Source organism: Diadema setosum, chromosome 7, assembly GCF_964275005.1.
Source record: "Diadema setosum chromosome 7, eeDiaSeto1, whole genome shotgun sequence".
Lineage (NCBI taxonomy): Eukaryota > Metazoa > Echinodermata > Echinoidea > Diadematoida > Diadematidae > Diadema > Diadema setosum.
The window spans coordinates 19,276,238-19,289,476 of NC_092691.1; the positions used below are offsets into that span (position 1 = coordinate 19,276,238).

At 37.6% G+C, this 13,239-nt stretch overlaps 1 protein-coding gene across 1 annotated transcript in view; it reads left to right on the forward strand.

Moving 5' to 3' along the window:
* The first annotated feature begins 585 nt into the window (after nucleotides 1–585).
* The window catches only part of LOC140230961 (tyrosine-protein phosphatase non-receptor type 9-like), a 119,257-nt gene continuing 106,603 nt past the window's right edge, over nucleotides 586–13,239 (forward strand). The window contains exon 1 of the mRNA XM_072311105.1: nucleotides 586–727. Coding sequence (XP_072167206.1) covers nucleotides 674–727 — 54 coding nt within the window. The 5' untranslated portion in view covers nucleotides 586–673. The remainder of the gene's footprint in view (nucleotides 728–13,239) is intronic.

Genomic DNA, 13,239 nt, shown 5'->3' on the forward strand with positions numbered 1-13,239 from the left:
AATTGCAACAGGAAAGGTATCCGGAAATGATGGGAAAACTGTCATCACCGGTAATCAATGAATCATTTTCAACACCCTCTGCCCATCGTAGCAAGCAAGCGCCAGCTTGCGGTGAATGTTGCTATGCGGATATACTAGCTAGTAAGTGTACTGAACCAGTGCAGCAGTACGTCCCGCCCGGCGTGTTTTTTTTAGACGGCACAGATTGGGGAAACTAAAAATCTATCGGGGACCCTATTCCTAAACCTAACCCTAATCCTAATCCTAACCCTAACCATCAAACCCTAACCCTAACCCTAACCCTAACCCTAACCCTAACCCCAACCCTAACCCTAACCATAACCATAACCAAAAACCCTAACCCAACGTTTTTCCCATAGGTTTAACACGCGCCATGCCCCAATCTGTGCCGTCTTTAAAAAAAACGCGTCCCGCCTGCACTGGTACAGTTGTATACACAGAAATACTTACCTACATCCGACTGCTAGCTAGCTAGAGGCACACAGGCAAGGCTAGGCACAGACGAGACCAATCCATACCATCATCGTTTTCTCTAGCTGAAGTTACTGAACTCACTCGTCGGTTATAATACGGTTCTCAGACGTAGAATACATATTGTACATGTAGACTATAGACGTCGTGCCGAATAACGCACTTTCGAGTCACCCTGAGGATGTTACTTCGGGAGAGCAATATGGCGTCAATGCTAAGTGCCGACGAAGAAAGGGTAAGATAGACAGGGTTTCCTACATGATTACCTATTGTAATATTAATGACATATCCGGAGATAAGAGATTAGGCATCCGGATAAATATGTCTTTGGGCGATATTCGCTCCGTTTGACACAGTAGCAGGCGATTGGTCTACTGTTTACACGTGAGTGGTCGTGTCGTGGTGGTAAGGGCTGTTGCTGGCACAATGGACTGCCAGCTCTCATGGCCCAAGGTGTGTGCCTGTTTCCGTATGACTGGTGAGCTAGCTACAAATTGTAGTGTAGGATAGATGAAGCAGGATCACAGGAGGAGCATCCCGATCCTGATCTCATCCGTCATTGTTGACTAGGACCATAGGCGTAGGGTTCAGTCTATTGATAGTATGGTAACAATACTCAATATCCACAACAATGTGTATTTCCATCCAAAAGAGCTACCAAATACCATTAACCCTGAAGTCCCTAGACCCTATGTCACTCTTAGTCTCTTGTCAATGTCATGTCATGAGCAACTTTTTTTTTTCTTTTTATAGAAATGTATGAATTGTCAGGGTGTTTCAAGACCCCTGACATAGATGTCTGCAGACAGTGCAGTTGTCCTAGAAATTTATGTCTGTATTGTGGTGTTGTATGATAGCAATTATAACTTTAGTAGAAACTCTCTTAAATGACATTATAATGTAGAGACTTTCAGCTCCCCTTCCTTTTCTTTTTTAAACTGTTATGTTACCCCAGTACCTTCAATACCTTCAAGTTTAAGCCTCATTCAGATTTGATCCTGCTTGAAATAGGTTGGGTCATGCATGGCCAGGTGGAATGGCATCTTATTAATATGTGAAACTTGTGAAGTATAAAGACAATGGCAAAATATGTATTTTTTTTTTTATTAAGAAAGAATGGCTTCCTTTGTCTTGAAGCATATGTGGAAATAGTGAAATAATGTGAATAGTATGATTGAAACGAAAAGAAGCAGACCTGTTTGAAAAAAAGAAGTACAAAAAAAAAAAAAGCCATGCCAACAGAGTCTGAGGACATCATACTGTGATCTTTAGAAGTTAACTTGCAGAAGGTGCCGAGAGAATGTTAAAGGGATCGTATAGTTTTGGTTGAGACCTAATTTCAGATTTCTAACATTTTTTGGTGAGATAATGAAAAACCTCTTATGAAATATGAAAGAGCATGTAATTCTATGAGTAAACTTTGAATTCCTCTTAAAATGGTATGCTCTGTACTATATCATAAGTGCTTTCTTGGTATCTTGCAAAAACTTAAAAGCCCAATTCTCATCTCCACCAATACTGTACCATCCCTTTAAGGTAGATGATGCTCACATTTTGAAATGCCAATGAGTTATACAGTATGCGCTCTATACATGTTATATGATTCACTGTAATCAAATTGGTTGAACTTTTGTGTAATTCTGCTTTGATTTCACTTTTAGTTGCTGTTATACTTTACTATACCTGGTCAATTCAGACTGTCTTTCTAAAAGGAAAAAATAGAGTACATTGTACATCAAAAGCTGTAAAGCTCATGATGATGCACTTGATATTGCAATATTGATGAGCAACAGAGTTCACCTCTGTAATTTGTGCCGTATCTGGTTTGAAATCTGTCATTTGTAAAGTTTATATGATGCTCTTTGAACTCTACTAGATGTACTGTATACGCTATATATTTCTATATATATTCTATATATGCTGGCTATATAGGGGGGTTTTATTTTCGCGAATTTCGAGAGTCGGGAGCTATTCACAAAATTAACAACACGCGAAAATATTACCTTCCAAAATGAATCCCTTGCCTTGATGATAGGAACATTTCAGTACTAGTATACCAAGTCACAGCTTACCGAACAGACCATATACTGGATAAGCTTGTTTACGTACACGATAGCACGTCCACGTCTACTGTACGAATACTGTAACGAGGTTAGAGAGCCAACCCAATTATCGCAAGGGGACCACTCGTCAGAAATCTAGCGCAATGGATTTAACCACTTCAAAAATGTTGAATTCTAACTTACTAGTTCGCAGAGTTTGGTAAGTTTTTTTCATGCAGTGTATAACTAGTATCATTCTTATTTGCTAGTAAGTTGAAAATTCACACTTTCTTTGCCACTTCATATTTTCTCTGGTCTACCAATCACGAATTTAACCATTCGCGAAAATGTGTGACAGCAGCAATTCGCGAAAATTTATGTACGCGAAAATTATAGCGTATACAGTATCCCACTACATTGAAAAAGAAGAAGAAGAAGAAGAAAAAAAAAATCAAGACTGGAAGAGAGAAAGAGTGAGAGAGAGAGAGAGGGAGAGGGAGAGAGAACTGTGAAGATCTTGTGCTACTGCAACAACAGTTGATGTAGACTGTGATCACGCACACCACAAGGTGCATCGTAGCAGTTATTGATATCAATTATCTAGACATCTCTCAATATGATTCTTGGTAATATTACTGTGACTAAAATAGAATGAGATAAAGCAGGGTATAACTATGCTATAAAAAAAAACCCCCAACCATATATCCAGCTTGTTATCAATGTATTGAATGGAGCAAGAGTCCGTTCTTGAGAGCAAGAGATTTTGCAATGCAATTAAGCAATCTCCATACTTCTTTATTTTAGCTGTAGTCTAAAAATAGGTGAAATCCATAGATATTTGCAGATTGAAATTAATAGAAATCTTTAACAAGTGTCTGATTTGCTGTGTTTAGAGGATTTTTTTTTTTTTTTTTTTAAGCGTACATGTACATACTCGGGAAGAAAATGAAATAGCTAATAACCGGATTAGACAGCAGTGCATTAAATCACTAATATTATTAAACTTCTTACCGACTACCTAATAGGGCTTTTGAAAAGAATAAAAAGGGGATTTAGGAGCAAGCAGGTTTACTACAGAGCCATGTAATTTTTTACTCAAAATGATCAAATCAGCCATTATCTGGATGGGAAAGTTGTATTGCATTGATGAAATAAAGGCAATAGAGCAACAGTGGTTACAATTAAAACATGAATGCTTCTTTCCAAGTAAAGAAATCTCAGTAGTTTAATGCCATTTATTCATTTTTATTGTATTTAAAGTATTTTTTTTTTTGTCACACAACTGAAGCCTTGCTCTTGTGGAATTCTGTAGTTTCGTTTAAAAATATCCAAATCATTACTACTGTGACATAACATTTTGTTTAATTTGAGTCAGACTCATAAAGTGTATTTTTTTCCTTCAATGAATGTGAATATTAATGACATTGTTGAAAAAAAAAATGGTACGACACAAGTGATATAAAATGGTGCTGATATCAACCTGTAGAGCAAATATTTTGAGATAACTTGAGAATGCTGTAAAGAATACTTTTTTCCCCTATCAAAATTATTGTAATGGAGCTATTTTTTATTGTGCTTATCAGCGGTGGTTATTGAATGTAGTTTTTCTCGCTGAGTGACAATCCCCTTTAAGAAATGATATGTCATTCATAAAGTGATGAACTTATCAGCTTACGTGTTACATGCTTCCAATCCTATTATCAAGTCAAATCTCATTTCTCCTTTTGATATTGATCTACTAGGACCAAGACTATCAGGTAAAGTATGTGATTTGAGATTATCAGTTCAACCATACTACTAGTACAGTGAGTGCATTTAGAGTATTTATACTGTAATCGCAGTTTCATACCTACGGTACACACGTCGCACAGTGCCGTGGCTAAAGTGATTAATCCTATGGTTGTAGTGGGCACCATGTAATATTCATGCACTGAGCCACAAATTTAGGAAGAGATAGTCTTTCACATCTATAAGAGGCCATCTAGTGTGACAAGATAGTATCAGGGGCCAAGTGTAGGGGAATATATACCGTACAGTATTTGGAGGTACACATAGTGAGATTGAAGTACAATGTGTCAATGTGTCACGCGTTTGTTGTCACTCTCTGCATGAATTGCAGCTTTGTTATATATTTTTGTATTTACGCACTAATAGGTGAAGGTGGCGGAAGAGTGTCTGTTATCATTTTCAGACTCATCAGTACCTTGTCAAAATGCAGTGATTTAATGACAGTATGCAACAAACATCTTGCTCATGGGACTGCTGCAGCTGCAGCAGATTGTGTTATCATATTGTCACACGACCCTTACAATGTATAAATCATGCTACCTCCAGGGGTGATGTTGTTAATGAGCAAGGCATTTCATACACACATGAAAAATCTGTGTAGGGGATTTTTAGAAATCATGTCAACCTAGTGATACAGGCTTATTTTGACTTCGTTGGAATAGCATTTCACCTCATTACTTAATATGACAGAAAATGTAATGTATTTGTTTAGGTTTTTATGAAAATCAGCCAAACCATAGCAACCTTCTATGTAAGTCTTTCCAATCTATCTGACAACATTTATACAGTATACATTTTCTGAAGATACACATACTATTTTGTAATATTCACACGTATGACAATATGTGTGACTAAGGAAATTACAAATACAGTGTTGTACATGGACCTGTACGGAATATACAGATATATATTGGTAGCTATGAAAAAGAATCCCTAGAATGTCCTTTTATATAGATGTACACTGTGGGATTTGAAATACAAAGTTATACATTGTGTATTGATGTGAAGGACATCAAGGATCTGTATCGTATGATCTTCCAGTTGCCTAGAAAGAGTCTGCCATAGGATTGAAATTTTCAATGTTATACTGTGTGGATGGAAGTAGTTTGGTCATTCATGAACCATTAGATATATACTTGAATCCTGTTGCGACTGTAGAGATCCCCACAAGGTTTTTCAGATAACATTTATTGTTTAAGGACAAGTTCACCTTCATATGTGGATTGAGTGAATGCAGCAATACTAGTAGAACACGTCAGTGAAAATAATCGGACAATCCGTTCAAAAGTTATGAATTTTTAAAGTATCTGCACAGTCACTGCTGGATGAGAAGACTACTACAGTGTATGATGTCACATGTGTACTTGCACTATAAAGAAAATATAAAGAGAATTTTACAAAATACTACTTTTTGAAAAAAGTGCACATTTCCTCAATTTGTCACTGATGCATGTTAAGGATAATATTATTCCCCCTTGCCTTCTGAAAGAGGGAAGTCAAGTGTTCTTTTATTATGCAAGAAAAATGAAAAAATGTAGAATTTTCTTTATATTTTCTTTATATCGTTGTACACATGTGACATCACAAGCTGTAGTAGTCGTCTCATCCAGCAGTGACCGAGCAGAAACTTAAAAATTCATAACTCTTAAACGGATTGTCCGATTTTCCTCAAACTTTTGCTAATGTGTTCTATTAATATTGCTGCATTCATTCAATCCACATGTCTATGAAGGTGAACTTGTCCTTTAAATAACAGCAATAGCCAGTGCAGCACACTTGTTACACTGACAGACTGTTTGTACTAGACATATACAGGTACAGGTGTACAGATGTATACAGGTGTACATTGTACGTGTAGGACATCCTAACTCATGAAATGAAGTTGTATGCTCTTAGTTTAGGGCCTTTTTACCACAGCTGTCATACACTGTATGCAAGCCAGTTGGATAACATAGAAAATCATCATTCATGTTATACTAAACATAGCAGTTGGGCCATTGGGCCCTCTTTGATTCTCCTGGAATATTGTCTCTGATTCGGGCGAGTTTGATGATTACTTCTTTCCAGTGCTTCAAGTGGGGATAGCCATTGCGGCAGAGAGATGTGTTGTATCACATTGATACAGCAGGTGACTCATCAAGTGCCATCTACCGGTACCCAGCACAAGGCATGTCTTCTAAGGCTCGCATGTGAGCAAGGCAGGGTCTATGGGTACATGCACACAGTATCATGATAATGTACATGCAAACACTTTTAACATTGTGCATTGGTACTACACTCTTCACCTCTGCACAGTCTGAAATACAAACGTATTGTATTTTTACTTTCTCACATTCCATGCTATTCATAAGAAATTTTCACTGGCACCACATTTTCCCATATAGTGAAATAAGCATAAATTAATGGGTTCACAGAAGTATACTATACAGTAGATGTGCATACATTCTGTAGTTGAAAATATGGTACAATTATGTTGTAAACCCATAAAATTCTATTTACCAGTGTTCGCCCACAAACGCATAATGTGCAAAGCAACATGATACCATGGTATGTTATATAGTTCTTTGTGCTCAAGCACGTAGTGCAAGTTACAGTGTACATATATCTGTGATACTATTTTGGGGAATTCAGTATTAACCCTTCAACGTATGCACATGTATGTTACTTTCGTGTACTCACTTCACTCTTGCTGGATATTGCTAATTGCCAAGGGTTAACTACTGTGAGTCAGTATCATACACCCAATGTTTTCTTGTGAGTGCCTGCCTACCAACTTTCTAAACAACTTTTGCCACATTGTAGCTTTTAACCTAGTACATTTTTGTATTTTGTCAGGCCTTGTATTTCTAGCTGAGGTTTAAATTCTATACTGCTTGACATATTTTAGACTAATTTATCATTGTGGAGAACGGCAAGGTAAGGGATGGAGGCACACCCGAGTGGTGCCAGCCACTTGGTCTTTTTAGACTTTGCTAAACCATGCATTGATGGATAATTTACAAGGCATGTACATGCATCATTCATTTTTAGTATGGTAATCTACTGGCTGTACATTGACTGTCCGGTCAAAAGTGGGTGGGTTGTCTCCAAATTGTCCATTATTTTACGAAGTATGTGGGGCAATAGAGGTGTCTATTTTCATTCATAAAATTTTAAAAAGGGATTTTCGGATTGTAAACGTAAAGATTATTGTAACTAAATTATGTGAGGAAGTGATATTTTATAGTGTATCAGTATATGACAATATCTCGTTATCATACGCGCCATTATATAATGATATGTACACTTTGTACAGCAGATGCAAGTTTGTACATCCCCATATAATATAGACGATTCCAGCAAGACACTGTATATCGACTCTTCCTGTGTCTGGTGGGAAGACTTTTGTGTCATGCGATGAGAACGGAATTCATCATTGTCAGTTGTATTTCTGCATACCAAACGTAAACTGATATCATTTTAATGATAAGCTCACTGATTGGCAGCTATCATTTCAATAGAGAATTCGAGGGAAAAACAAAAGGTAACATACAAATGTGAGAAACACAGACAAGAGTCTGCTGCTCTCTTGCTGTCACTCCTTGCTTGCCTCTTCTTAAAGGCTTGATTTTTACCTTATTTTTTTTTTTGTGCAAAAATCATAAGCAGTGCAATTTTCAAGGGTTATGCAGCAACTCTTTTATCTTCTACTTAAAATGTCACAAGGTTGGAAGTGTCTACAATATCTACACATCCTCTATCAGTACAAAAGTGTACTTTTCCTGAGACTGCTTTGGAGTTTGATCAAGGGACCTTGTACAAGATGTCAGTGTCAGCCTGGATTGTACTTAGAAATAGTGCCAAATGGACCTCACCCTGGCAGTTAATAACCCAGGTTTTCTGACTTAGGGGCAGCATTATTTGAAGTTGCTATGCAACCACCTACATTCACCAAAAAACAAACAAACAACTAAACAAACAAACTTTGAAAAAATAATTGTCAAAGTGTGATACACTACATTTGTTAACTCTACTGATTTTTTGCCTTTATTAGCTTTTGAAGTAAGTGATAATCGTGGACATCGGTCATAATAGTGCCTCAAGCATTTCCAGAGAATTGCTTGTTTGAATTTTTTTTTTTTATGTGTGTGTGTGTGTGTGAGTGAGTGTGCATGTGTGCTTGTGTGTGAGTAAACAGGGGCTCTCAAAATGACAGTTTTTAGCTCTTGTGCTGGATTCATTCAAGACTTTGGCTTGAACTTGCAAAGCACCTACATGTTCATATACAGTGTGCCTGTGCATGCACACTCCTCGAACATATTAGATCTTGAAAATTGTTTTTGAGATTTATGAATTTTTGTTGTAAACCTCTTTGGTTCTTCACTCTTTATTTGCCAATATGAAACTTCGCTCTCCACTCACTATTTGAAATTCTGGTTTTGGTCAAGTATTTTTTCATGCCTTTGTTTGTATGCACACATAAAACTCATAGGTATGGTGATGAGTTCTTGTTGTCTCCTCATGAATTACAGAAAAACAAATATGATGTCGATTTTATATTTCCGATATAAATAAGAACAAACCTCGATTTGGATCATATGTTATTTAGAGGACATGAATAGTTCAGGGCAGTTATATATTTTGAGCTTGTGAACCAGAGTGGAATGGCTCAAATGAGCTACACTGTATTGCGATCATTCACCATGCATCAGGCATTGTGCGATGGTGCATTGTGCAGTGTGCATTGTGCGTTAACATTCTCGTACATTTTGAAAATTGGTAGCTGGATTTTGCCAAGACCTGGCAGGAATCATCACTGGGGGCAGGGGGTCATACATAGTTTGTACAAATAGTGGGGCTGCCCTCAAGGGTGCTCCTAGGGTGAGGCCCATCCCAAATTAGCATATTTTCATTATTATTATTTTTTTTTAATGTTTATCTTCTGGAAAACAGGGGGATAGATTTTGACCAAACTTTGTGGAAATCATTGATGTACAAATGAGGATTGGTTCCACATGACGGGGTCCCTAGGATGGAGCCCATTCATTCAAAATGAGCAACTTTTCATCATTTTGATATTTCTTATCTCCTTGTTAAAATGAAATTGCTGGAAATTGATGGTTGTGACCTGAATGGGCCTGCACTAACTCCCAATGTTTGTTATGCAGTGTAGTTTGCCTGGGGTTGAATACAATAAAGGCAGAATATGCTACTAATGTGAGCACTATGCGTAGGTCTGGTCAATGTGTCACTTCTTTAATGAAATAAAAAATAGTTCATAGTGGAAAAGTAAACATACTGTTAATGAAACTAAGTAAGCCTGAAACTTGAAAAATGAAAAAAAAAAGCCAAAACTGTGCTATTTTTGCAGTGCATAGTGTGTGTTTGACGCTCCATTGCAAAGTGATTGATTCAGACTATCAACTTTAAAAATGCATAAAAATTTAGTTCATATACCAGCACATCTTGTGTAGTTTCTGATATTTGATATGCCTGTTCCTATTCCTCTGGTGCAGACCCTCTAATGGTTCTAGTGTCTGAGTTTATTCTGTGACATTAAAGTCCCTGTAGTGTGGGGATACCATGCGATGGAAAAGCTTGCCCAACTCGGATACTTAGTACTGTACGAGCTGAAATTTTCGCGTACAGATATTTTCGCGAATAGCTACTTGGAGGACATTTTCGTGTGTTGTTAATTTCGCGGTTGCGAGGGTCTAACTGATTTTAGTTATTCGCGCGTTGTTATTTTCGTGTGTTGTTGTTTTTGCGGTTCAAGGGTATTCGCGAAATTCGCAAAAATAAAACCACCGCAAAAATTTCAGCTCGTACAGTATACTATTCAGGTATCCCTGTGACGAATAGTGTACGACTTTATCACTGATCTGTGTGTCGGTACACACACAATGAAAGAATCTCGACCAGAGTCGGAACATTAGGCAAAAAAAAAAAAATTGTTGTATTGGCGTAACCCGCCTGACCCTAAAAATTCCGCCGACCCTATGTTTTTTTATTTTTTTTGCTATCGATATCAAGTATCTTCTTGACTGCGATCGCGATCGCAAAAAACGCGGAAGTGGAAACGGCTCTGGGGATATCGGATGTACGAGGGAGAAATCTCGCTAGCATATAGCGCCTCGCATAGCCTCGCTTGGTCAGTACGTCATCTGTTTCCAACACGGACGCGTACTCAATCAAGATTTATACAGTGTATACTTAGCATTCAGACTGCAATGTATTGTGCACAGATTTGCCATAGGTTTCTTGTGTGGAGAACTTACACGAATATGTATATGTGGGACTGTAATAGAGATCGCCGTGTGCGATGAAAAGATCGTACATATGGGTCAATTTGCATCCATCTTAACTAAGTCAAAATAGTAAAATATGAAGTGAAAACATTCAGGATAGGGATTTCAACATCTTTAAATTCTGTGAAGGGGTATAATTCGAGTAATATCGGCCTCATAAATGATTTGTAGAATAGATGAACACAGCACATACGGTGTAGCAGTTGTAACTGTTTACTGAGCACGAGTTATACACGTAAAATGCAGATAGCAAAAAAAAAAAAAAAAAAAGTCCGCCCGACCGACCCTATTTGAAAATCTCATGTTACGCCAATACAACCTTTTTTTTTTTTGGCCTTACAGGCGAGCATATGCTTGCTCACACATATTCTGGGAGGGGCAATTCTATTCCAGCAGGCCTGTGCTAGTCTTAGTTTTCGAATGTACCCCATTGGGCAGCGACTTAACCCATTGAGGACGAGTCCCGAGTATACTCGGCCAAGCATCTATGGGAAATGCATGTTGTAGCAAAATCAAACCATCCTCAATGGGTTAAGATTAATTCAGTCTGGTCAGCCTTCTTATCCCACACTACCAGGTCTTAAAGGGATGGTATAGTATTGGTAGAGGCGAGGATTTGGCTTTTAACTTTTAGCGAGATATCAAGATACCACTTATGAAATAGTACAGAGCATACCATTCTAAGAGGAATTCCATGTTTATTTGATGAAAATTGGCTCAGGAATGGCTGAGACATCCAAAAACAAATTAAAACAAAGCAATCGGAATAAATGGTAGGTCCCACCTTTTATTAGAATTGGTCTGTTTTTGGTTATCTCGGCCATTTCAAAACCAATCTTCATCAATAAATGTTTAATTCCTCTTGGAATTACATGCTCTTTCATATTTCATAGGAGGTTTCTCAGTATCTCTCCCAAAAATGTTAGAAACCTGAGGTTACATCTCAACCAAAACTATATGATCCCCTTAAAGGGAAGATAAACCCCAAGAACAATGTGGATTGAGTGAAAGCAGCAACATTAGTAGAACACATCAGTGAAAGTTTGAAGAAAATCGGACAATCGATGCAAAAGTTATGAATTTTTAAAATTTTGATGTTGGAACTGCTGGAAGAGGAGACTACTAGAGGTTATGACGTATGAGTGGACTACAATATCAAGAAAATATAAAGAAAATACTACAAAAATCCATTTTTCATGAAAATTACAAATTCCATCAACTTGATATTGACATATGTTAAGGGTAGCAATTATTCCCCCTGCTTTCTGAAAGCGGTTGGTCCACTGCTCTTTCATAATTCTAGAAAAGTGAATTTTTGTTGAATATCCTTTATATTTTCTTTGTGTTGTTGTCCACTCATACGTCATATCCTCTAGTAGTCTCCTCATCCAGCGGTTCCAACACCAAAACTTTAAAAATTCATAACTTTTGCATCGATTGTCCGATTTTTCTCAAACTTTCACTGATGTGTTCTACTAATATTACTGCTTTCACTCAATCCACATTGCTCTTTGGGTTTACCTTCCCTTTAAGATCACCCCTTCCACAGACACTAGGAAGAGTAGACTGATAAATTTGCCTCTTGTTCGGTGGCCTCTTCTTAATTGTACAGTTGGTTATACGGTCAGCCCCTCACAACAGACAGGTACACTGTACCTTCCATTCAGTCTGCTGTGTGGACTGTGCGATCTATCTGCGCATACGCGACTTCAGCAGTTCGAACGCGATTGCTGCATCTTGTAGGCGAGCAGAGTTCGAAGGCCAAATCTAGTACACCCAATTTTGATAAAGCGTGCAAAATGGTGTGTAACAGTGTAAGACGTACAAATCTTAAAATTGAGCTTGACACGTTCTTTGAATATACAGTTTGTAAAAGGTACGTATGCCAATTTGTTTTAATCTCTTATTTTGGAGAAAAAAAAAAGGGATTTCTAGCCCGTTTCCTTCTTGCTTTCAGCGGTAAGTATAAAGTCTGCACAACAGAGTGAATGGAAGATATCTGTCTGTTGTGAGGGGCCGGCAATATTATATAGTTAAAAAGAGGCCTCTGAACTGAAGGCAGATATATTGGTCTATAGGAAGAGCACAATGGTAAAGAGAGTTGGGGGGGGGGGGGGAGGGTAAAAAGAGAAAAGAAAAAATTGAAGCTCTCAAAATTAAACCAAAAAATGAGAACATCAGGAGACATGTGGAAAATTATTGTTTTGTTGTGCCATGCCATAATACACCGCAGTGTCTGCATTTGAGTTCAGACTTTAGCACTCTTTCGCCTAGCCCTGCAGATGACTCTACCAGCACTTTCTTATAGTGTACATTACAGTCTCTATTAAGCACATTCTGCACAAGGACACTGCATCTCAAGTTGAGAAAGAGATCTAGGACTGATGATACAAATTGTATGTAATACCATTGGCAGTAGTATTCTTTGTAAGATAAATCTTTTTCTATCTGGAAATTTCATTGAAATCTAGGAGACATGAACAGCAAGTGCATGCTCATGTGTGTGTGAGTGTGTGTGTGTGTGTTTGTTTGTTTGTTTGTTTTTTTAATTGTAGATTAAGACAGAGGAGCATATTTGCCTTCACTCTAGCACGGGCAGTATAACAAGAAAAATATTTACAGAATGATGT